Source organism: Hyla sarda, chromosome 3 (assembly GCF_029499605.1).
Source record: "Hyla sarda isolate aHylSar1 chromosome 3, aHylSar1.hap1, whole genome shotgun sequence".
In the NCBI taxonomy this organism is placed as follows: Eukaryota; Metazoa; Chordata; class Amphibia; order Anura; family Hylidae; genus Hyla; species Hyla sarda.
In genome coordinates, this window is record NC_079191.1 from 211,195,402 (window position 1) to 211,221,231 (window position 25,830).

The 25,830-nt window shown below is 49.0% G+C and overlaps 1 protein-coding gene across 1 annotated transcript in view; it reads right to left on the minus strand.

The window, feature by feature from the left end:
* The window catches only part of ME1 (malic enzyme 1), a 322,523-nt gene extending 309,784 nt beyond the window's left edge, over nucleotides 1–12,739 (minus strand). The window contains exon 1 of the mRNA XM_056565973.1: nucleotides 12,410–12,739. Coding sequence (XP_056421948.1) covers nucleotides 12,410–12,526 — 117 coding nt within the window. The 5' untranslated portion in view covers nucleotides 12,527–12,739. The remainder of the gene's footprint in view (nucleotides 1–12,409) is intronic.
* Nucleotides 12,740–25,830: the final 13,091 nt, after the last annotated feature.

A 25,830-nucleotide genomic window follows, 5' to 3' on the forward strand; every position in this document is an offset into this window, starting at 1 on the left:
TTTTGAGATGACATTCCACAGGGAGTGGGAGCATGATCTTTGTTGTGAATGGAGGTGGATGCAGTGTTATCTATATACTGGTGTCCTCTTTGACTGCACTCCTGTCTATAAGGAGAGGAAAAGCATTTTTGGGAAATGATCTGAACAGAACAGAAAGTCCCAGCTTAGTTTTAGGCCTAGAGGCCAGAATGAGAATGGCAAGATTTAAAATTTTTATAAAATATAGATAGTAAAATGTAAAATTCGAATTACCGAAAGTTCCTAAAAAAACTAATGATACCTTATCTTTAACTTCACATGAGATTAGACTACTATTTACATTGAACTTTGGCAGCCTGTTTTTCTCCAGCCAAACACAAAAATGAGCAGACTACAATCGTGGATTCAAATAAGTAACTATATTGAATTCGAAAAAAAGAAACAAAAAACACATTTAAAATACATATAATAAAATTAGAAATGGCAGCAACTGACATCCTTATGACTATACCACTAAGGCCCCTTTCACACTATAAAGTTGTTCTGTTAAAAGATCCGTTATAAACGTCCGTTAGAAAAGCCATGTTAAACATCTGTTACAAAATCCCATTCAAGTCTCTGGGATTTTTTGATTATCCGTTATGACCCGTTATAGCCCGTCATGAATAAAGGACGTTAGTTGTGACGGAAGAAAAAACAGCACAAGCACTCATTTTTCTTCCGTCACAAGAAACGGGTAAATTAACGGCCATTATTTTTAACATTGAAGTCTATGGCAAACAGATGAGCCTTTATGTCATCCGTTTGCACCTGGTTTATTACTTCTGAGCATGCTCAGAAGAGGTGACATCAGCAGACACCTGCAGTGCTGAGGGACTACTACTACTCCCATCATGGAACAGACTTGTTTCCATGATGGGAGTAGTAATATCCTGTCTGCGGGAGTCTGCCGGTGGCTGGGGAGGCTACATTAGTGTTTGTACTACTACCCCCATTATGGGACAGACTCTGTTCCATGATGGGGGTTGTAGTACAGGGGCTGAGAGATTTATTGCACAGGGTCTCACTTCTGAGACCCGACGCAATCAGAAGTTATTAAGCAAGGGAGCTGGCGGCATGCTCCACAACCCTGCGATGTATCGTGTGTTTTTACTTTCCTTTTTAAATCCCCCGCGGGGAGCCCTGAATGGCCGGTACCAATGAGCTATTCAGGGTTCCCAGTGGGGTTTTTAAAATGAACATTGTGAGTGGCAGCGAGGGCCACATGTATATTAAAAGCGCTGTGGGGGGCAAGATATATAGTGCTCCAGGGGGGGCAGACATACAGCCTATATATCTAGCCCCCCAGCGCATTTATAATATGCCCCCCTGCAGCGCATTAATGAAGATATGACCCCCGCTGGCACATTAATAAAGATATGGCGCCGGCACATTAAAAAAATATATGACCCCCCACCGGAACATTTATAAATATATACCCACCGCAGCGCATTTGTCATAAAATGCCACCGCAACACTATATGTGAAAAGTATATCTATCAGCAGCGCATCGGGCCAGCAGCCAGCCGGCCCCATGATGCTGACAGAAATACTTTTCATACATACCGCTGCGGTGGCATATGTATATAGATGCGCTGGGGGGGGGGCAGACATATAGCGTTATCTGGCCCCACAGTGCATCTATATACACATGCCACTGCAGCGTTACGTTATGTATGAAAAGTATTTCTATCAGCATTATGGGGCTGGCCGGCTGCTGGCCCGATGCTCTGCTGATAAAAAAACTTTTCACATGTAGTGCTGCGGTGGCATTTTATGACAAAAGCGTTGTGAGGGGTACATTATAAATGAGCTGCGGGGGTATATATTTATAAATGCGTTGGCGGGGGGTCATATCTTTATTAATGTACCCGCGGGGGGAGGGGACATATTCTAAATGCGCTGGAGGGCTAGATATATAGGCTATATGTCTGCCCCCCCTGCAGCGCTATATATCTTGCCCCCCCCACAGCGCTTTCAAAATGCATATGGCCCCCGCTGCCACTCACACTGTTCATTTAAAAAAAAAACGCTGGGAGCCCCAGGGCTCCCCAGGGGGGGGGGGGTTAAAAATGAATGTAAAAACACACGATACATCGCAGGGTTGCGGAGCATGCCCCTCGCTCCCCTACTTAATAACTTCTGATCGCAATGGGTCTCAGAAGTGAGGCCTGGTGCGATCAATCCCTCAGCCCTGTACCACAACCCCCATCATGGAACATACTCTGTTCTATGATGGGGGTAGTAGTACAAACACTAATGTAGCCTCCCCAGCCACAGGTAGACTCCCGTAGCAGGGAATTACTACTCCCATCATGGAAGCAAGTCTTTTTCATGATGGAAGTAGTAGTAGTCCTGGCTGTGGGAGTCTGTAGGCAGAGGTGTTAAAACGGCCGTACATGAGAGATGTTATAACGGGTCTTAATGGATGAATATGCCTGTTATTTTGACGGACATTATTCATCCATTAGCACCGTTATTTCATCTATTATTATACATCTGCTTTTACAAAGAAAACGGATGTTTAATAACAGATGAACGCTCATAGTGTGAAAGGAGCCTAAGGGTATATGCCTCTTTGAAGGTAAACTGGGTACAGATTGTGCCAAGCAGAAAGAGCATACATAAAGTGACCCCCGAAAGGAAGGACATAGGGGTGGGTGTCCCTGTGAGCTCTTGGTGTGTACATATGGGTATCTATTTTTGTCTATGTATTTTGTACCTTATGTTAGCACTTTGCACTTTATGTATGTACATTTGTGGTGTCCCGGCACCGTATTTCATACTGTGTCTTGGTGGGGGGGTCCCCAAAGTCAGAGTCCCTAGGACTGTGGGGGTCCGCTTCCCTAGTTAGCCCCTAGTCACCCCTTAGTAAATTAATATTTATAAAAGTTATTATTGTAAATATGTATATTTCATTACTCACCAGTTTGGCGTCGCATGACCTTAGGTCATGTGACCCGTTACTTAGAACTCTATGGTATTTTGAAGGACCTTAGGTGGTTCTTGTGTCACATGATCACCCACAATGCCGTGTAATGGTGAGTGACAGTTGTTATGGACCAATCCAAAATGGCTCAGCCCCTGCCCATATAAGGGAGCTGCGGCCATTAATCTCTCTCTTGGGTTGCTGTCACTGAACGAGGTTGGACCTCCGTAACTTTCAAGTATATTTTCTAGGCCAAAGCCTTGCGGCCTCGGCCTATACCAAAGCTGTTATACATCAACAATTCCCCGCTACTCTCTGCAAGATCACTGGACCTAAATGCACCCCTAAATCCAGCGGATCTATGCTACGGAATCTTCTAAAAGCTAAATTAAGCTTATCTGATCCCAACCAACTGTCAATCGCTGCTCAACTAGAAATAGACTCTGTTATCTGGACTGTTATTGATATTGCCTGCTACAAAAAATCTTCAGTAAAAGTTCCTGCAAGTTTTCAGTTAAACAGTGGTTTTGGACAATCCGTTTGTTACGCACTCACCTATTGCTCTTGGGAAGGGTGGCGATAGGCCCTAGCACCATTACAGTATTTAACCCCCACCCTGGCGTCACGAGTGACAAGGGTTAACAGCACCCTTTATTATCCAGAACAGCAACACCCCAACTACCCTATAACCCCTGAGGCGTACCACAAAGCCTTTTTGGCGTCACGAACAGGATTCGGGTGTGTGCCTGCTGCTGTTGCCACTAGTGAAAGTGAACTCCCCCCAATATAATGGACTTTATTGATGTGTCGCACACCGCATTTCTGTGTACAAGAGCGGTGCGTGTGGTGTGCATTACAAGGGGGCCACGCGAAAAGTAAGGGGGGAGGCGAAGATTTATTTGCTGCAAGAATGTGTAAACTGCAAAATAAATACATGCTACGATCCTCTGGTCCGGTCAGCACAGGAAGAGTTAACCTGCTGCCGGAGAAGCACGCGAAAAAGTCCCTCGCTGCTCCACGTCAAGTTGTTGTATCACAGCCAAAAGGGAACTTAGAGACAGAGGAGTTGTTTCTGGGAGGACAGGAAGTCGGGGCTGCACCGATGACGTCCTTCCTGCTGGCCACCATTTACGGGAAGCCCAGTATAAAGGACACCCTGCACAGCGACCTCTTCAGTCTGCACAGAGAGCCGGAGAGTACAGACATGGAGCAGAGCAGCGTTCCACGTGGTGAGAGCACCAAGATGGCGCCGGAACAAAGGAAAGATGTGGCGGTCGCAGCCCAACTGTTCCACGAACTTGCTGACCGTCTGCAGCGGTTGTCATTGGACGAAGAGGGGGCCTGCAATCTTCCCCCACTGCCCGACGATGATGATGACTGGATACACCTCCAGGAGACTGCGCTGGGACACCTGGAGTAGCATCGCCGGTGAGATTGTCCCCTCACCATCGGACTTGGGGCTCGTGGGCCAAGATCACATCGGAGGAGTCTACAGTGAGTATCCTGCTGGAGGCGGCCTTTTCTTCCTCCTCCAGCCCTGAGCCTGAAATACTCCTGTCCAGCTTGCAGAGTGCACGACCGGGCTCACAAAAATTTGCCCCAGTGGATTTTTGGGGACGAGCTGGGATTCATTGAATATATGCACGCGGTTCTACAACCTATACCTGGGAAGCCACTCCCACCAATCCCAACTGCACAAAGAGAAAGGGCCCATCAGTAAGCCGAGCTGGCTGAGTTGATGGACAAAATGAAGGCCCGACACAGAGAACTGTACACCCCTAAGCATGTGAATTTGCCTCCTGAAGAGAGAATTCGTTATCAGGAGAACACTAAAGTGCCTGCAAGTTTTCAGTTAAACAGTGGTTGTGGACAATCCGTTTATTACGCACTCACCTATCGCTCTTGGGAAGGGTGGCGATAGGCCCTAGCACCATTACAGTATTTAACCCACACCCTGGCGTCACGAGTGACAAGGGTTAACAGCACCCTTTATTATCCAGAACAGCAACACCCCAACTACCCTATAACCCCCGAGGCGTATCACACATTCAGCTTGGTGCAATCTGAACCCAGGTAACCTGAACTGGGTAGTCTAGGAAAACTGAATGACAACCAACATAGTTGTCACAATGACTGTAGCTTGGGGCTGTGGGAGGTAAAAGAATCAGTGGTGCTGGGGATGAGGAGCAGGGGGCCTGGAGACATAGGATGAGGGGCAAGGGGTCTGGGGAGATAGAGAGAGGAGTAGGGGGCCTGGGGAGATGGGCATAGGAGTAGGGAGCCTGGCGAGATGGGGAGAGGAGTAGGGAGCCTGGGGAGATGGGAGGAGGAGTAGGGATCCTGGGGAGATGGGGAGAGGAATAGGGAGCCTGGGGAGATGGGAGGAGGAGTAGGGAGCCTGGGGAGATGGGGAGATGGGGAGAGGAGTAGGGAGCCTGGGGAGCTGGGGGAGAGGAATAGGGAGCCTGGGGAGATGGGGAGAGGAATAGGGAGCCTGGGGAGATGGGAGGAGGAGTAGGGAGCCTGGGGAGATGGGGAGAGGAGTAGGGAGCCTGGGGAGATGGGAGGAGGAGTAGGGAGCCTGGGGAGATGGGAAGAGGAGGAGGGAGCCTGCGGAGATGGGGAGAGGAGTAGGGAGTCTGGGGAGATGGGAGGAGGAATAGGGAGCCTGGGGAGATGGGGAGAGGAGTAGGGAGCCTGGGGAGATGGGAGGAGAAGTAGGGAGCCCGGGGAGATGGGAGGAGGAGTAGGGAGCCTGGGGAGATGGGGAGAGGAGTAGGGAGCCTGGGGAGATGGGAGGATGAGTAGGGAGCCTGGGGAGATGGGGGAAAGGAATAGGGAGCCTGGGGAGATGGGGAGAGGAATAGGGAGCCTGGGGAGATGGGAGGAGGAGTAGGGAGCCTGGGGAGATGGGGAGAGGAATAGGGAGCCTGGGGAGATGGGAGGAGGAGTAGGGAGCCTGGGGAGATGGGGAGAGGAGTAGGGAGCCTGGGGAGATGGGAGGAGGAGTAGGGAGCCTGGGGAGATGGGGAGAGGAGGAGGGAGCCTGCGGAGATGGGGAGAGGAGTAGGGAGCCTGGGGAGATGGGAGGAGGAGTAGGGAGCCTGGGGAGATGGGGAGAGGAGTAGGGAGCCTGGGGAGATGGGGAGAGGAGTAGGGAGCCCGGGGAGATGGGAGGAGGAGTAGGGAGCCCGGGGAGATGGGAGGAGGAGTAGGGAGCCTGGGGAGATGGGGAGAGGAGTAGGGAGCCTGGGGAGATGGGAGGAGGAGTAGGGAGCCTGGGGAGATGGGGAGAGGAGGAGGGAGCCTGCGGAGATGGGGAGAGGAGTAGGGAGCCTGGGGAGATGGGAGGAGGAGTAGGGAGCCTGGGGAGATGGGGAGAGGAGTAGGGAGCCTGCGGAGATGGGGAGAGGAGTAGGGAGCCTGGGGAGATGGGAGGAGGAGTAGGGAGCCCGGGGAGATGGGAGGAGGAGTAGGGAGCCTGGGGAGATGGGGAGAGGAGTAGGGAGCCTGGGGAGATGGGAGGAGGAGTAGGGAGCCTGGGGAGATGGGAGGAGGAGTAGGGAGCCTGGGGAGATGGGGAGAGGAGTAGGGAGCCCGGGGAGATGGGAGGAGGAGGAGGGAGCCTGGGGAGATGGGAGGAGGAGTAGGGAGCCTGGGGAGATGGGGAGAGGAGTAGGGAGCCCGGGGAGATGGGAGGAGGAGGAGGGAGCCTGGGGAGAGGAATAGGGAGCCTGGGGAAATGGGAGAGAAGTAGGGACTGGGAAGATATGGAGTAAAGAAAAGCATAAACATTTGAAAAAATAACAACTATTTTATTTCTAAACATGTGGAGGTACAACTCCAAAAAAGGTTGGGGACCCCTGCTATAGAGACATGCACTTATACTGTGCGTTGCTGCTGTGCATAGAGTGACAGCCATCAGTCAGCAGTACCAATATTTCTCTTATGCCATTTATAAGCGTCTTTCAGGACAGTACCAACTTCACTGCTGTATAGGGGTGTCCTGAATCGTCTCAGACATAAGACGAGTGTTCCTGTTTGCTCCTCCCTGCTCGTGCTTGCCTTTCGATTATTGTACACTGACCGCACAACATGGTGACAATAAGCAGCTGATGTAAATGTCACTCCCCCTATATTGTGCTGTGTAATCAGAGATGGTGAAGTTGGGCTGATCCAGCATCTTCTCTCCCATACACGTACTTTCCAATGCACATGCTTTCCTGTCAGCTGTTATCTTGTGCTGGGGGCACAGCCAGTTCACTTCTGTATATTCTGGATGTTCAGGGTTTTGTTTAGTCTTGCACAAAGAGGGTGTACACTGTAAATACTGACACCACTACGTTTCAGTATTTACAGTGTATGCTTAGAAAGTATAAAAAGCAGGTTACATCAATGTATGGCATAATACAGACCGGCTGTACTGCACCTCACTGATGTCTCCATTTCTTCTATAGATTATTACTGTGATAATAGTTTTTACTTTCTAGTTTTATTATTTGCCACAGCAAAACCTAATGATCTATAACAATGACAATAACATTGCGGTGTCCCGGTACAGAACATGGTTCTGTACAGTCCTTATGTCCCCTCAGGTAGAGTCCCTCAAGTCCACAGGGCTCTCCTGCAGGGTCTCCCTAAGTCATTATATGGTATTGTCTTGTATATTAAGTATGTACATCTATTATATGTATTGTACAGTAAATGTAAGTAATATATGAAGGTTGTTCGGACGTTTACCTGTATGGGACCTTCCTAAGGTCATGTGATCTGTCATGTGATAGGTGATCACATGATATACCCAGAGTTCCAGAGACACAGGTAACCCCAGGCAACCAGCTACCAATGGGCTTTAGTCCAGCCCCCTGATATATAAGGGGCTGTGGTCCCCACACTCTTACCTCCTGGATCCAAAAGCAAGCACAAGTCCTGTACAAGTCAAGTCCAGCATATCTAGGCCAAAGCCTATAAATCTGCAGACACATCAAATCTATGAGTACAAGTCAAGTCTCTACTGTCCCTACCAAAGTTATAACAGTAGTACAGTGGCCTGCATCATTATTACTGCAACTACAAGTCCAAGCAAGCCTGAGAGGTTCCCTGTGTCCCGGTCACCTCTGTGGAAGATGGCTATTTGTAAAGACTGTTATACTGACTTCTTCAGTAAAGTTCCAGTTACATCAAAACCCTGCTTTGGACTCTCATTTACTATATGCCGTTTTGGGCTGGTTGTCGGCGGTGCCCAACACCATACAACCACATCCTGGCGTCACGAACACTAGGGGTTAATAACATCTTGCCCCAGGGGTTAATACCATCTGGCCCCGCTACCTACACGATACACCTCGTGGTCCCGCCATAACATCCGTGGCTCACCACAACATATAATAATATGAAAAAATGTAATTTCCCTTAAAAAACTATCCCTTACCGAAGACACAGGAGCTGCAGTACATCCTATAAGTGCTATCTTATATAGGACAATCCAGAGTATAATATATACCAATCCAGCTTCACGGTCCAGATGAACCAAACATGAATATTCATAGAACAATATACTGGTGTCTAAGTTCAGTTTACTTAAACCACAGGAGGACAGGGTTTTGGAGCCAAAAAGGTAACAGTTACGTAATATGTCAAACTGCCTAAACTGTCTTGATAAAAAGCAAAGCAACAGAACTGTATACTACATGAGGTCATGTGATCATATGATTTTTGACTATGCCCAGTATCTAGTATTAAGGTTTCTGGGCCCCAGTGCACAATCTGTAACAAGGCCCCAGCTGTAATGCTTCATTTATAGTACTAGTCTCTTCAGATGGGAAAGAGAGATCTTATGGCGCCCTTCTGGGGACAGCTGCCATCTTGCTCTGTATTCCCAATAGTTGGTGGGTAGCGGGTGGGAGAGCATCATACACCTTAGGCAGTCAGCTGAACCCACCAAAAGTGGGTTTGGCTAAATGTAATATTCCGTGTATGGCAAAGTGTTGCTGTCATTTAAAATACCATTTGACATGTTGCCCAGATATGTCAAAAGTTAAGATCGCACCAGAGTCTCACTCCTAAAACCAACATTGATCACAAGTTATAAGCCGGTAAAGTGCTAAGCATCGCACTCCACTCATTGTCCTTCACATCCAACCTTTTCACTGCATAGATTTATGACAGCCGAGGAGTGAGCGACGCACTGCCACGCATTTTACCGTCTTATAACTAGCAATCGTAGCTGATCTCAGGATTGAGACCCAAGGCGACCTCACCATTTGACATGTCTGGGCAACATGTCAAAAGTTGTTTCAAATGACAGTAATGCTTTAAGGTGGTGTTCGCAGGTTCACATGCTTTGTGTGTGAGGCCTGAGGTTAGGATTCCACTTGGTTTCTTTTCCCAGGGTTTTTTTCACTGATAAAAAAAGCCAGAAAAAAATGCCAGTGCAACTTCCTGCGCCTGACGTTTTTTCTGGCGTTTTTGCATTTGAGTTGAAATTGCATTTTTTGGCCACTTTGGTGGGTTTTTTTTTCCCAAAAAAAAGAAAAAAGGATGCAGTAGGGATGGGAAAAAAGGTATTTAAGGACATTTTTATTTTTATAATGAACTTTTAATACATTTTTAATAAAATGTGTATCACTTTTTTTTCTCAATTTTTTAAAGATTTTTTAGATAGTACTACTACTTCCAACATGGAACAGACTGTTTCATGATGGGAGTAGTAGTACCTGTACTAATAGACATATCGCCCCGGGTGTCAGGAGTGATGCGATCGTTTATTAGTAGATCTATTGCAGAGATGTGAAGCCGCTCTATACAGTGCTCACATCTCTGCTCTGTACTCCGGCCAGTGATATGAATAAAACGTCACTCATTCATATTTTCAGACCAGAGTGGTGATTGGCCGGATGGTTGCAGCCAGTCCCTGCTCTCAGTGGGAAATATGAATAAGTGATGTTCTATTCATATCACTAGCCGGCCCGGAGTATAGTGCAGAGATGTGGAGCGCAGGAGAAAGCCGCTCCGCATCTCTGAAATAGATAGGACGATCGCATCGGATGTCAAGAGTGATACTTGCTGTGATCTGTCCTTAACAGCAGGTACTACTACTACCAACATGGAGCACACTCTTCTCCATGCTGGGAGCAGTACTACCTACAGTTAAAGAAAGATCACAGTGAATGTCTCTCCTGACACCCGCCGTGATCCTCCTGTATAATGTATAGATGCGGACTGCCACTCTTCTATGGTCCCCTGCACTGACGTATATATACACCTATTCATATTTCCCACAGAGAGTTGTGATTGCGTGGAACCATCTGGCCAATCACAGCTCTCTGTGGGAAATATGAATAGGTGTATATATATACGGCAGTGCAGAGGACCATAGAAAAGCGGCTGGCCACATCTATACATTATATAGGAGGATAGCAACAGACCCGGGGCGATCTATCAATTAGTACAGTGTGTTCCATGCTGGGAGTAGTAGTACCACCTAAAAAAAAAGTGAAAAATGCATTTTTAATGCCCTGCCCGCACACATAAATTGATCCCTATTTAAAAAAAATTATAAAAAATGTTGTTATAAAATGAAAAATTTTGTTAAATACAATTTTTCCATCACTACTGTATCTTTTTTATAATTTTTTTCTTTAATGGTACCCTGCGAAATTTGATTTTAAAAAAAGTCTCCATCACTTTTTTGGATCGCTAAAGTCCAAAAAAGAATAAAAACCGCCTTCAAAAACGCAAAAGTTTAAACCCACATAGACTACTATGGGAAAAAAACGCCACGATTTCAGGGGGAAAAATGCCATAGGCTCAACATGCTACAATTTTGCAAGACTGCCAAGGTGCTGAAAAACGCCAAAAATGAGTGAAAAAAACGCCAAATGGATTAAAAAAAACACCCAACTGAAAAACGTCAAGTGGAAAAAGAATTTTGCGATTTCTCATTGATTTACGGCTAACATCTGGTCGCAGCATTTTTTGGCCGAATAAACGCCATGCGGCAGAATTGGCATCTTTCTTGGCGTTTTCCCCCCCAAAAATCAAGTGGAATTACAGCCTAATACAAATGTCAAACACAGCAAAATTGCATCTCACATAACACAACTTGATCATACACTGTGAATGGCTCTGCAGACTTCAATTCACACTGAATGAAACAAATGTGATCGCACAGTAGTGTTATGGAGAAGTGGTGCTATGCCAGTGTTTCCCATGCACAGTCCTCAATTACCCCCAACAGGTCCTGATTTGAGGATATCCCATACAGAGAACACTTGTGGTGAGGCCTGATGCACTGACTAGAATTAGATCACCCGTGAAAGACTAAGGAAATCCTGAAAACCTGACCTGTTCGGGGTACTTGAGGGCCGTGTTTGGGAAACATTATGCTAGAAAATGCACATTTGTTAATTTCTTTTTAATTCAACATTTTTAAGATAAGTCTTATTAATCATGGGAAATTACAGTGTGACACCCCCCCCCCCCCCTCCTACGATGGCCCCGACATGTGATCATTTCAACATACGATGATCTCTCAGAGGCCATCGCATGTTGAAGGCAGCATCAACATACGATGCTTTTGTATGTCGGGGCCATCGCATAAACGGCTATCCGGCAGCGCTGACTGCTTCAGCTGCCACCGGATAGCCGTTTACGGTGCCCCGTGTGGTCCGCTGACGATCACTTACCTGTCCTCGGGGCTCCGGCGTGTCCTCTTCGGGATCCCCTGCATCGTCGGCACTCTCCATCGTCGTCATCACGTCGCTGCACACGCTATCCCGTCATCCAATAGGAGCGGCGTGTGTGGTGACGTGATGGCGGCGACGGAGAGCGAGGATGCCGGGGAAGCAGAGGCCTTGCCGGAGTGTCAGGGACACCCCGGGGATGCGGCGACTGTGATGGAAGGCGACATCCCGGGCAGCGGTGACGAGCGGTGATGGTCCGGAGCGGCGGGGACAGGTGAGTACAACTTCCTCTACCAGTGGTCTTCAACCTGCGGACCTCCAGATGTTGCAAAACTACAACTCCCAGCATGCCCGGACAGCCGTTGGCTGTCCGGGCATGCTGGGTGTTGTAGTTTTGCAACATCTGGAGGTCCGCAGGTTGTAGAACACTGTCCTATACATTGCACGGATCCCTCAACATACGATGGTTTGGAACGGATTACCATCGTATGTTGAGGGACCACTGTACTACCTTATTCCTGTGCTGCCCAACAGACATGATAAATACTCCAGTCCATAGACAATATAACACTAGCAGAGACACGAAAAACTGCCTTGATCCTGCAACACATACAACAGGTCCTGCAATACGGTATAACAGTGTTCTAAGGTGTGCAAACGAAAAAAAGTTACATTTTATGTACATTTTAATGGCGGTAATATGCCCAATTGAAATTTTTCAAGCACTTATCTCATAGAAAACAATGCTTTTTCGCTACATTATTGTAGCTCTTAGTACCTTGTTGAGATGGGGGTCACGGGTTATGTCATAGCCCCTCTTCCTGGTGTACTGAAAAGTCAGCTTGGAATCCTGGCCTTCCGCTTGTTGGTCTTGTTTCCCCACCTTAGAAGACATGGCTGGTAGTGATGAAAGGACAGGCAGGCTTAGTGTCAGCTATGGAAGTGACGGATAAAGCTGGGTATGTGTGAGCTATTGTAATGTTAGGTGTGTTGGTATAGTGCTAGAGCAGGCAGAGCTGTGAGGATCAGCTGACGGTTCATGTGTGACACTAGGGGACAGGAGGAGGGGAGTGCTGAGTCATGGCAGATTGATAGCAGCTCTTGCCTTCGCCTGAAGTCTCCTCTTCCTACTTATTTAGATTTGTGCTGTAAACTTTTACAGTTCTGCAGATATTTCGCAATGTAACAAATCTTGTGCCTGTTGCTATACTGAATAAGGAATGTAGGGATCTGCACTGGATTTTTACACTTTTAATACACTTCTTTTCCTATGTTGAATCATTTGTAGTAGAGGCCTCAAAATCCCATGGGGACACAACACGTAGTTTTTACCTAGTAAATCATTTAGTGCCTACGTGAATAATTCAAGTGGTTACTGACCATGCAGCATGACCTTTTATTCCAGGATAATGCTGCTACATGCTGTGCACTGGTAAAGATGATACAATCTCCACTGTAAGGCTAGTGTGGTCTCCCGGTACCGTATTGCATACCGTACCTTGTATGGTGGTCCCCAAAGTCAGAGTTACTACGTTCAGGTAGGGTCCCCCAGGTGGGACAGCCCCTAGTCGCCTCCTCCTTTTCTAATTTTATAATGTTTCTGTGTACATATTTAATAATGTATATCTTTAATATAATGCATATTAGTGTGCCTACCTGTGTGGCGTCGCAGGACCTTCGGTCATGTGACTGTGTTGATTCCTCTATGGTATGTTGGAGGACCTTTGGAGGTCCTTGGGTCACATGTTTACCCATAACTCTATGTAAAGATGATTGACAGCAGTATTGGACCAATTAGCTTTAGTCCAGCCCCTGCCCATATGAGGGAGCTGTAGCCAATTATCGCTCTCTTGGGTTGCCGCTCTCGTGGATGCCGGACTAGCAGGACCGATCTGCGTAACTTTCAAAGACAAGCTAGGCCAGAAAACCTGCCAGCCTCAGCCTAAACTAAACCCCCGCTAAAGCTAGCATGACTACTGGACCGAAACTAAATCCCCTAAATCCAGTGGAACAGCGCATATCAGTCTACGGACTCTAAAACAATTAAGGTCCCAACCACTGTCAATCTCTAAGAGACTTTGCCTGTATAGAGACTGTTCCAGTTATGAAGCTTGCATAAAATCTTCAGTAAAGTTCCGACTGTTTTCAGCATTCCATTATTCTATTTCTCCCTATCGCTCTTGGGAAGGCTGGCGGTAGGACAAGCATTACAGAGGACCCCTCACCCTAGCATCACGAATAGAAAGGGTTAAACAGACACCCTTTAGTCACCGCACAGCTACACCACATATACCCTACTCCCCCAGGATATCACACTAGGTTCACACTGCGGAATCTCTGGGCATAAAGTTTCCGCCCGGAGATTCCGAGTGCGGCCAACGCGGACTGAATCAGTCAGCGCTAGGACCGTGCGAACACTGCAGTCTCCAATAAACTGCAATGTGTTCCGCGAGTATTTCCGCCTGAAAAAGGAGCAATTCTTCAGGCGGAAATTTCCAAGCGGATTTTCCGTTCACAAATTTCACTTCACAAATTCTGAAGTGTGAATTTGTGAACGGAAACCCATTCACTATACTATACATTTTATCAAGCAAAATTTCTGCCTGCAATTTCAAAGCGGAATTGCAGGCGGAAATTCCGTAGTGTGAACCTAGCCTAAGAGCTAGTTCACACTGAGGAAATTGAGGCACAATCTGCAAGGAATTTTCTGCGTATTCTGCATTAAAGGGGTACTCCGTTGCCCCATCGTTCAGAACATTTTGAGCATTAGAGCGGACGACAGGGGTCGTGATGTCCCGACCATGCCCCTCATGACGTCACACCACGCCCCCCTCAATGCAAGTCTATGGGAGGGGGCATGCCAACTGCCACACCCCCTCCCATAGACTTGCATTGAGGGGGCGTGGTGTGATGTCACGAGGGGCGTGGTCGTGACATCCCGACCCCCCGCTGCCGGCACCCAGTGTTCTAAACTAATGCTGGGTGCTGCACAGAGATTGCAGGGGTCCCATCTGCGGGACCCCCACGATCAGACATCTTATCCCCTATCCTTTGGATAGGGGATAAGATGTCTTGGGACGGAGTACCCCCTTCTATATGGATTCTGCTTTCAATCAGGCTTCTGTTGTTTTTATTGGGATTTCTGGCACGGAACAAAATTCCACCACAAAAATGTTCATGTCCAGTCTTCTGGCGGAATATGTGAGTAAACTCCCCCCCCAAATAAGGGTATAAAAACGCCATGTAGGGAAGGAATTTCGTATTTCCCTATTGACCAGCAGCTAACACCTAATATGACATATTTTTGGAGTTTTTACCGGAAAACGGCGTGTCACAATCGCAAATTACAGATCCAACATAAAGCAATGTTTGTTGAGTAGATATAGATAGTGGGTTTTATTAAATAAACCTGAAACAAATGAATTGTTTGTAAATTATCGTTTTTCTAGATGAAGTAGAGGATGAAAATTATGGATTCACCTAATGTTGAGAAAAAATTATGGAGTCAATAATAAACTTACCGTATTTTTCGCCGTATAAGACGCACTTTTTCTTCCCCAAAACTGGGGGGGAAAAGTCAGTGCGTCTTATACGGCGAATACACCCCTATCGCGGCGGTCCCTGCGGCCATCAATGGCCGGGACCCGCGGCTAATACAGGACATCAACCATTGCGGTGATGCCCTGTATTAACCCTTCAGATGCGGCGATCAAAGCTGACCGCCACGTCTGAAGGGAAAGTGACACTAACCCGGCTGTTCAGTCAGGCTGTTTGGGACCGCCGCGATTTCCCCGCGGCGGTCCCAAACAGCCCGACTGAATAGCCGGGTTAGTTCTTACAGGACACCGGGAGGGACCTTACCTGCCTCCTCGGTGTCTTCTCCGTTCAGGGATTCCCTGTATGGCCGGTGCTCTCCCTCCTCGTCATCACCTCGTCGCGTACGTGCGTCGGCGTGCGTAACGACATGATGGCAGCGATGGAGAGCAAGAATACCCGGCCAGCAGCAGAGACATTCCGGAGCGACGGGGACACGGCGACAGAGATGGAGCGACATCCAGGGCAGCGGGGACATGTGAGTATTACCTCCTATGCAGTGGTCTTCAATCTGCGGACCTCCAGATGTTGCAAAACTACAACTCCCAGCATGCCCGGACAGCCGTTGGCTGTCCGGGCATGCTGGGAGTTGTAGTTTTGCAACATCTGGAGGTCCACAGGTTGAAGACCACTATTGGGTTCAAAATCTTTATTTTTTTCGATTTTGCACCTATAAATTGGGTGCGTCTTATACACCGGTGCGTCCTATGGGGCGAAAAATACGGTAGTACTTAGTTGTTCCTCTTTTTATGGCAGCCTGATTTCTATGAGGCATGGGCTTCTTTAAACACAATATTCTGCATGAAGTTGGTTCCAACTTTCTCATGAAGTGGTTCACAACCAGCTTTGCAGGATGGAGCCTTGTTATAGGCCAATTTTCTATTTACATTTCTGTCATACATTTTCAAGCAGATAAACATTTAAAATGTTTGAGCTATTGGAATTGTTGATATTCTTTTCCCGAAGAAAACCTTCAACCTGTTGATGGCACAAGGCAAAAATGCTCTAGGCCTGAACCCACTCCATACCTGTCGGCATTCTTTTTGAATTTCTTTTCTGTCTGACCACAGTGCTCTCTGCTGACACCTCTGTCCATGTCAGGAACTGTCCAGAGTAGGAGCAAATCCCCATAGCAAACCTATCCTGCCCTGGACAGTTCCTGACATGGACAGAGGTGTCACCAGAGAGCACTGTGCTCAGACAGAAAGGAAATTCAAAAAGAAAAGAACTTACTGTGGTGCATACTGCAGCTGATAAGTACTGGAAGTAATTTACAAATCTGTTTAACTTTCTGGCATTAGTTGATTTAAAAAAAAAAAATATCCCAGCGGAGTACCCGTACCAGCCGCAGCTGCCAATAAGTCAGAGAGGAGGGGACTTTTCCTGCGCTCCCTTTAATTATAGTGTCCCCCAGCCTCGCTTCTCACCAATGATTGACAGCTCTAGAGTTCAGTCAGAAAACTGCTAGAACTGTCCATTCTCAGGGAGCCTGGGAGAAGATCCTACCTCTCAGACCAGGACATTAAAACAAAGGTATGTGTGCTCTTCCCATGCTGGGCGGTATGTAAGGCTGTCACTCTCAAAATATTTCAATAGCCATTCCTTTACAAAAGCTACATACTTTTCTTGTGAAGACCAATAAACCTCAAATCACGTCTGTGGTTCCTATCCTTTACATAAAATTTTTTAGCATAAGCTGATATGTGCAGCATTTCTGACAATTATACAACTTACCGTATTTTTCGCCGTATAAGACGCACTTTTTCTTCCCCAAAACTGGGGGGGGAAAGTCGGTGCATCTTATACGGAGAATACACCCTTATCGCGGAGGTCCCTGCAGCCATCAACGGCCGGGACCCGCGGCTAATACAGGACATCACCGATCAAAGCTGACTGCCGCGTCTGAAGGGAAAGTGACACTAACCCGGCTGCTCAGTAGGGCTGTTCGGGACCGCCGCGATTTCACAGCGGCGGTCCCGAACAGCCCGACTGAATAGCCGGGTTAGTGCTTACAGGACACCGGGAGGGACCTTACCTGCCTCCTCGGTGTCTTCTCCATTCAGGGATCCCCTGTATGGCTGGCGCTCTCCTTCCCCGTCATCATGTCGTCGCGTACGTGCGTCGGCGTGCGTAACGACATGATGACGGCGACGGAGAGCAAGGATACTCGGCCGGCAGCAGAGACGTTCCGGAGCGACAGGGACACGGCGACAGCGATGGAGCGACATCCAGGGCAGCGGTGACGGGTCCGGAGCGGTGGGAACACGTGAGTATTGTCTCCTATGCAGTGGTATTCAATCTGCGGACCTCCAGATGTTGCAAAACTACAACTCCCAGCATGCCCGGACAGCCAACGGCTGTCCGGGCATGCTGGGAGTTGTAGTTTTGCAACATCTGGAGGTCCGCAGGTTGAAGACCACTATTGGGTTCAAAATCTAAATTTTTTTAGATTTTGCACCTGTAAATTGGGTGCGTCTTATACGCCGGTGCGTCCTATAGGACGAAAAATACGGTATATTCTGTTTTTCTCGGCCCATCCTGCTTCCTCCATCTCCCAGTGAACTGAAGTTATATAGTCATACACAAAAAGCTATACGCCCTTGTGAAGTATAGTTTGACAATAAGTTTGAAATGTGTTGATATCAATTGTTTACAGTAGTTAAAAGTCTCATTTTTTTTCTAATTTGAATTCTAAACAAAAATGTGTTTTATATAGACTATTGTTAACAAAAGCCGGAACAATGATCTGGATACTTTTCAAAATCTGAAAAGACATTAAACCCTTATAACAAGTTTGACTACTTGCAGAAACAGATGTGCTCTGTAATGTTTTCCATTAAAATAAATGGAAGACATTTCGCTGTGTGGTGTGCCTTGTTTATAGTAACAATGTTTATCCACCAATGTTACTGTGTGTCCAGTGTATTTGATCTTTAATCATAGTTTATTTATATAGTAAGACATCTTTCTTCATTACGTATAGGTTTACCTCTGGTGAACCAACCCTAATATATTTGGGAATCAATGCTACGTCCTATATATAATGTAATGATGCTTATAGGCTGACAGCCGCAGTGAACATTGAACTATACGGCTGGGATTTCCAGACAAAAAAAAAAAAAGACCCTGATGCCCCGTTAGGACACATTCTGCACCTGGATGAATATCATTTTTGTATTACTGTGGATTTGACTCACGAGAGCAGTAAAAGCTATATTTGGTGAGGGTGGGATGAGGGCAGATGGAATTACCGTAGGGGCGAATGACATTAACCTCTTCAGTTTGTGGCCCCAGGGCGTGGTTTATCCTCTACACCACCCGAAGGAATACCACTGGATCCTGGGCTAGGCACGGGGGGCAAATAATGACTCAGATGCCAAGTTACGGAACAACGGCAGCTTTACTGAGTCAGACAGATGTAATAGTCTATACAGCTTGGCTAGGCCCACGATGTATGTTCCATGATGGGAGTAGTAGTAGTCCTGGCTGTGGGAGTCTGTAGGCAGAGGTGTTAAAACAGCCGTACATGGCGGATGTTACAACGTGTCTTAACGGATGAATATGCCCATTATTTTGATGGATATTATTCAGCCGCTAGAACCCGTTATTTCATCTGTTTTTATACATCCTTTTGCACACAGAAAATGGATGTTTAATAACGGATTAATACTCAGTGTGAAAGTAGCCTTACAATCACGTGACAACAGGTTAATCACATGTCAACTATTCTTAAAGCTATAACACATTACAGGTATATTACAGGAGATAACACACATATAAATGAATATGCAAGGGGAAAAGATGCGGGGGGGGGGGGCTCAGGGGACACTGTAGGGAGGCTGCCTGACAGCGCAGCAAGGGTACAGCGGTGCAACTCCTGTACTGTTTCACCACATATATTTTGCAAGAATTTTTGAGTTTGGCTGGATCACTTGTCGATAACACATATGGACTATTTTCCAGAGTATAATTATAATAATTCTTTTTGCATAACTTATTACTGAGGACACACCAGCCAACCCATGCAGCACACCATAGTGCAACAATAAATATTTCACAGACAATCCAAAACCCCGGTGCAGCAATAAATACTGCCTCATCTGTAGTAAACCGACACTACAATGCAGCAATAAATACTACTGCCCCATCTGTAGCAAACCCACACCCCAGTGCAGCAATAAATACTATTTCCCCACCTGTAGTAAACCAACACCACAGTGCAGCAATAAATACTACTGCCCCACCTATAGTAAACCCACACCACAGTGCAGCAATAAATACTATTGCCCCACCTGTAGTAAACCCACACCACAGTGCAGCAATAAATACTATTGCCCCACCTGTAGTAAACCAACACCACAGAGCAGCAATAAATACGATTGCCCCACCTGTAGTAAACCAACACCACAGTGCAGCAATAAATACTACTACTCCACCTGTAGTAAACCAACACCACAGTGCAACAATAAATACTGCTGACCCACCTGTAGTAAACCAACATCACAGTGAAGCAATAAATACTACTACTCCACCTGTAGTAAACCAACACCACAGTGCAGCAATAAATACTACTACTCCACCTGTAGTAAACCAACACCACAGTGCAACAATAAATACTGCTGACCCACCTGTAGTAAACCAACATCACAGTGAAGCAATAAATACTACTACTCAACCTGTAGTAAACCCACACCACAGTGCAGCAATAAATACTACTGCCCCACCTGTAGTAAACCAACACCACAGTGCAGCAATAAATACTACTGCCCCACCTGTAGTAAACCAACACCACAGTGCAGCAATAAATACTGCCGACCCACCTGTAGTAAACCAACATCACAGTGAAGCAATAAATACTACTACTCCACCTGTAGTATACCAACACCACAGTGCAGCAATAAATACTACTGCTCCAGCTGTAGTAAACCAACACCACAGTGCAACAATAAATACTACTGCTCCAGCTGTAGTAAACCAACACCACAGTGCAGCAATAAATACTACTACTCCACCTGTAGTAAACCAACACCACAGTGCAACAATAAATACTACTGCTCCACCTGTAGTAAACCCACACCACAGTGCAGCAATAAATACTACTACTCCACCTGTAGTAAACCAACACCACAGTGCAACAATAAATACTACGGCTCCACCTGTAGTAAACCAACACCACAGTGCAACAATAAATACTACTGCTCCACCTGTAGTAAACCAACACCACAGTGCAGCAATAAATACTGCTGACCCACCTGTAGTAAACCAATACCACAGTGCAGCAATAAATACTACTGCTCCACCTGTAGTAAACCCCCGCCTAGCTAATAGAACTTACATATGGAAGTGGACAGGAAGGGTTATTTCCCTGGCCTTGGAAATGCATTACCCAGACAACCAAGGAGATGTGAAGGAGGAGGGTCCCAGGCTCTTTGACCCCACAAAAAAAATAGTGCCATACACTATACTGCCTAAAAAAGTGGTACAAACTGTGCCTCCAGTCCTGAATATAATACTAACACTACTGTGCCTCCAAAAAATAGTGCAACAAATTAAGTCCCCATTAATATATCATTATAACCTATGTTCCCTTGATATTATAGTGCTACATACTGTGCCCCTAAAGATATTTATCTCAAAATAACAGGGCCCCACATTGCAATATCCTCTGAAGAATAAGGGCCACATACAAACCTCCTGAAATAATACCTCTCCACAGGGCCACCATATTGTGTATTGCCCCGCATACTGCCCCCCCCCCCCCCCCAGAAATAAATATTTGAGATTGTTTATACAGGCTATCCATCAGAACTGCATACCCAGCAGCTGTTGTCTGCTATCAGAGGCCATGGTCAGTGACTGGCATGGGAGCTAGCGCCAATCAGGGTGATTTAACTTAATGATGTGAGGGGGGAGGTTGGTTATTGGGTGTTGGGATTTACTCCTACTATGTTTGTTTGTTGAGGCTATCCTGTAGTATAATCCAGACTAGAAGAATCTGTAAGAGGAGTGCCATTTCCACATTTTACATCACCATCAATGGCATTCTATGGTCTTCTGATCACAGAGCAACCTTGGAGAAACCGAAATCCCCTGTAGTTCCTGTAAGGGTGCATTTACACATTAGAATGCCCTGGAAGGGAAAGCATTGGACTGTAGGGGCACATGACAGGGGGATTAGGCAGCGAGGAAAGGGTTAATGGGTTAGAGCGGGAGTTTTAAGGAGGAAAGGGAGGAGCTAGGTACAGGGGTCATAAGTAGGTAGGCAGGAAGTTAGGGGCCAGTCGGGACACGAGGAGGAACGTGAGAGGAGCTCCCTACCTGATGGAGGACATGGACGAGATCTTGAGGCGAGTGAGGGAGGAGGCACTGCTCCGTGGGCCCCAGTGGTTCGCGGAGCAGTTTCCGGGATTTGCGGCGCAGTCGGTGGGGGAGTCCGGGCCCCGGTCCAGCGGCCGGCGCTCTCGTCCTCCGGAGCGCCTTTCACCTGCGGCTTCTCCCTCTGCTAGACGCCGGCGGGTGGGCCTTTCGGCCGTTGCCGCTGGCGGGATGCCCGTGGCGGCCAGCGGTGTGCGGTCGGGGGGACCGCCTGCCGGTTCGGATGCTGCGCCGGTGGGGAACGCGAGGCGTGCGGGCGGCACGTCTCGCTCACGGCAACGGGAGCGTGGTGCTGCGGCCTGCTCCCGGGGAGTGTCGGTGATGGGGGAGCAGGCCAAGGGGAGGAGGACGACACGTGCCCCGGCTGACCCTGCCCCCCAGTCGGGGGGGCGGGCTCCTGCGGGCCTGGCAGTCACCCAGGCCACGATTCATGCTGCACCTGCGGCCTCCTCCACTGGGGGGGGCAGGCGGCATACTGGATTGTCGCGGGCTGCTGCTGCTGCAGGGGGAGCTGCAGTGTACGGGGGGGATGACATTAGCCCCGCCCCTAGCGACGCCAGCGGTGATGAGCTGCTGCTGGCTGATGGTCCTGCTGTTGCCTTGGACCCGTTGGCCTATCCCCTGCTTCCCCTCGGGGTCGCAGGCACGGAGGTTAGCGGGGGCCGGAATTCTTCCTGTGACGATGCCGCTGTTGGGGGTGAATTGACCGGTGTTGCTGCAATCCGCACGGAGGGGGTTCTTCAGGTCCAGCCTCCCGTCGTCAATGTGAGCCGAGTCTGTGATGTCCGGAGCATTCCTGCAGCTGGAGTTACGGCCGCTGGTCCAGAGCCGGTGAGGTCGGGTGAGTACACCACTGTCTCCACTGCTGCGGGTTCAGGGGGGGGGGGGTGGGGGGGTTGGGGGGTTTGCAATGTTTTGTAGATGGGTTGCAAGCGTTGCTGCGCAGTAGCGGGTTGTCTGCGGGTGGGTCGCCGGTACCTGTGTGGGGCGCAGCGTCCTTGTCCAAGGGACTGGGGGATCAAAGGGGTGCCGGGGGGGTGGATATAGTTGGGGGTCCTGGGGTTGCTTGGTCGAGCTCACCCCCGGTGGTGGGGGCGTCGGGTTCCGGTGGGGGGGTTCGTTTGGCTGATTCTGCTCGGGGGGAGGTGTATGTGTGTTTCGAGGGCCCCCTGGGCGCTCACCTTAAGGCGGAGGTGCGGGAAAAGATTTGGAAGCGGGAGTATGTGGATATTTTTTCGCTTCTCCCGCTTGAAAAATTTAATCTGGACAGGGTTAGGCCGGATGAGTCGAAGCGTCTGGAGAAGGTTGAGGAGGAGGAGCGCCGGCGGTATCGGCTGATACCGAGGACCTTCTCTAACTGGATCCAGGCGTTCGCTATTTTGGCCAGTGTAGTGGGGGAGAAGTCGCCGGAGCATTGCTCTGGTCTCTTTTGTTATTTGGACGCTGTGGGAGAGGCGTATCGGGTGTATGGGGGTTCGGCGTGGCTTCGGTACGACGAACAGTTTCGGCAGCGGATGGCGGTGCGCCAGGATTTGAGGTGGGACCATAAGGACATAGGTCTGTGGATGCGGCTTATGGCGGCTCCACGCAGTGGGGGAGGCCTGCAGTCCTTTCGGGACAGCGCAGGAGGTGCAGGGCCGATGTCAGGGCGGTCCGGGGGGCCTGGTAAGGGTGTTTGCTGGCAATTCAATGAAGGCAATTGCAAGTTCGGAGCGGAGTGCCGTTTTAAGCACGAATGCTCCGGGTGCGGAGTGGGAGGCCATGGGCTGTCGCGCTGTTTCCGGCGGGGTAAAGGCAAATTGGGGGAGGTTGATGCGAAGAGGGGTGACCCCGGTGCTGGTGGCAAGGATGGAGCCTTTCCTCGCCAAGTACCCAAATAGGGCGGCGGCGGAATTTTTGAGGGCGGGGTTTACGGACGGATTCCGTATCCCCTTTGAGGGGGTTCTGGAGGGGAATGGGGAGGTTAGGAATTTGGTCTCGGCGCTTGCTCGGCCGGATTTGGTGGAGGAGAAACTGATGAAAGAGGTGTCTTTGGGTCGGATGGCTGGTCCTTTTGACTCGCCTCCGTTGGTGGGCTTGAGGGTTTCCCCATTGGGTCTGGTTCCTAAAAAGGAGCCTAATAAATTCCGCCTGATTCACCACCTTTCACATCCTTCTGGAGGGTCGGTGAATGACGGCATTGACCCAGCTATTTGTGCTGTATCTTATACTTCTTTTGATGCGGCATTGGCGTGGGTCCGGAGGTACGGCCAGGGGGCCTTGTTGGCCAAGACGGACATTGAGGCCGCTTTTCGTCTGTTTCATGTGTTTGCCCATGGGCTGCTCAGTTTCTTGTGCGTTTTTTGAGCAGTTTAGCTCCTTTTTGGAGTGGGTGGTGCGAGTGGAGTCGGGTTTGGATTCGGTTTTGCACTACCTTGATGACTTCCTGTTTTTGGGCCCGGCGGGGTCTAGGGTGTGTGCTATTTTGCTTCAGGAAATGGAGAGGGTGTCGGGCTGGTTTCGCGTTCCGTTGGCGCCTGACAAGACTGAGGGCCCGTCTACGTCGGTGAAGTTTTTGGGCATAGTGATCGACACTGTGGCCATGGAGTGCCGGCTGCCTGAGGATAAGCTGGGCGAGCTGAGGGAGGAGGTGGCGAGGGTGTGTCGGGTTCGGAAGCTGAAGCTGCGGGAGGTCCAGTCTTTGCTGGGGCGTCTCAATTTTGCGTGCCGGATCATGCCTATGGGGAGGGTTTTTTGCAGACGTCTCGCGGCGGTCACGGTGGGTGTTTCTCGGCCTAATCACTATGTGCGGTTGCCGGTGGGGTTGCGTGAGGACCTGAGGGTGTGGCAGGATTTTTTGGGTCGGTATAATGGGCGCTCTGTGGTGATGGGGAGGCCGGTATCGAGCGTTGACCTGGATCTGTATACCGACGCGGCTGGGGCCTGCGGGTTTGGGGCTTACCTTCGGGGTCAGTGGTGTGTGGGGCAATGGCCTGAGGTGTGGCGTGAGTCGGGGCTGACTAGGAACCTTGCGTTCCTGGAATTGTTCCCGATAGTGGTTGCGGTGTTTGTATGGGGGGAGCTGTTTCGCAATAGGAAGGTGTGCTTCCATTGTGACAACCTGGGGGTGGTTTTGGCTATTAACAACCAGACGGCGAGTTCTCCGCCGGTGGTCACGTTGCTGAGGCGATTAGTGTTGCAGGTGCTAGAGCTCAATTCTCAGGTGGTGGCGTTGCATGTGCCGGGGGTTGACAATTCGGTGGCTGACGCTCTCTCTCGCTTACAGTGGAACCGTTTCCGGGAATTGGCGCCGGAGGCCGAGGTGACCGGCCTTCCGTGTCCGGAATGGCTGTGGCGTCTGGTTTAGAGGTGGCACTCGCTTTAGTCTGTCGGTCAGTAAGCCAGGCTACTTGGGCTTCTTATCGACGCTGGTGGTCGGACTGGGAGACGCTACTGGGACAGTTGTCGTTTACGGGCGCCCCTGCTGATTGGGAGGCGGCCCTATTGTATTATGTGGGTAGGGCGTTTTGTGAGGGCGTGTCTCCGGGGGGGATTAGCCGCCGGATGTCGGCTTTTGCGTTCTGGTTCAAAGTTCGTGGTTTGCCGGACGTCTCGAAGTCGTTTTTGGTGCGTCAGGCACTGCGGGGGTTTCGGAAGGGGGCGGTGGCCAGGGATTCGAGGCGTCCGGTGACTTTTCCGCTTTTGTGTCGGTTGGGGACGGCGTTGGTAGGGATTTGTTCTTCGGATTACGAGCGTTGTTTGTTTCGATTGGCGTTTGTTTTGGCGTTTTTGGGGGCTTTTCGGATTTCGGAGTTGGTGGCCCCCAGTAGGCAGCGTGCTGGGGGCTTGCTTTTTTCGGATGTTGCTTTGGAAGGCGGGGTTTTGCGTTGTTTGCTGCGCCGTTCCAAAACGGATCAGGAGGGTCGCGGGGTTACTGTGCGTTTGGCGGCCTTACGGGGTTCGGATATGTGTCCGGTTTTTTGCTATACGGTTTTTTTGGAGGTGAGGGTGGGGGTTGTGGGTCCTTTATTGGTACACGCAGACGGGAGTTTTTTGTCGCGTTTTCAATTCGTGGGGGTTTTTCGGAAATGTTTGGCGGCGGTGGGTTGTGTGGCGCGGGATTATAGCTCGCATTCGTTCCGCATTGGGGCGGCTACCGAAGCGTCTCGTTGGGGCTTGGGACCCGAGATCATTAGGCGGATTGGGAGGTGGGAGTCGGAGAGGTTTCAGTTGTATGTTCGTCCTCATTTG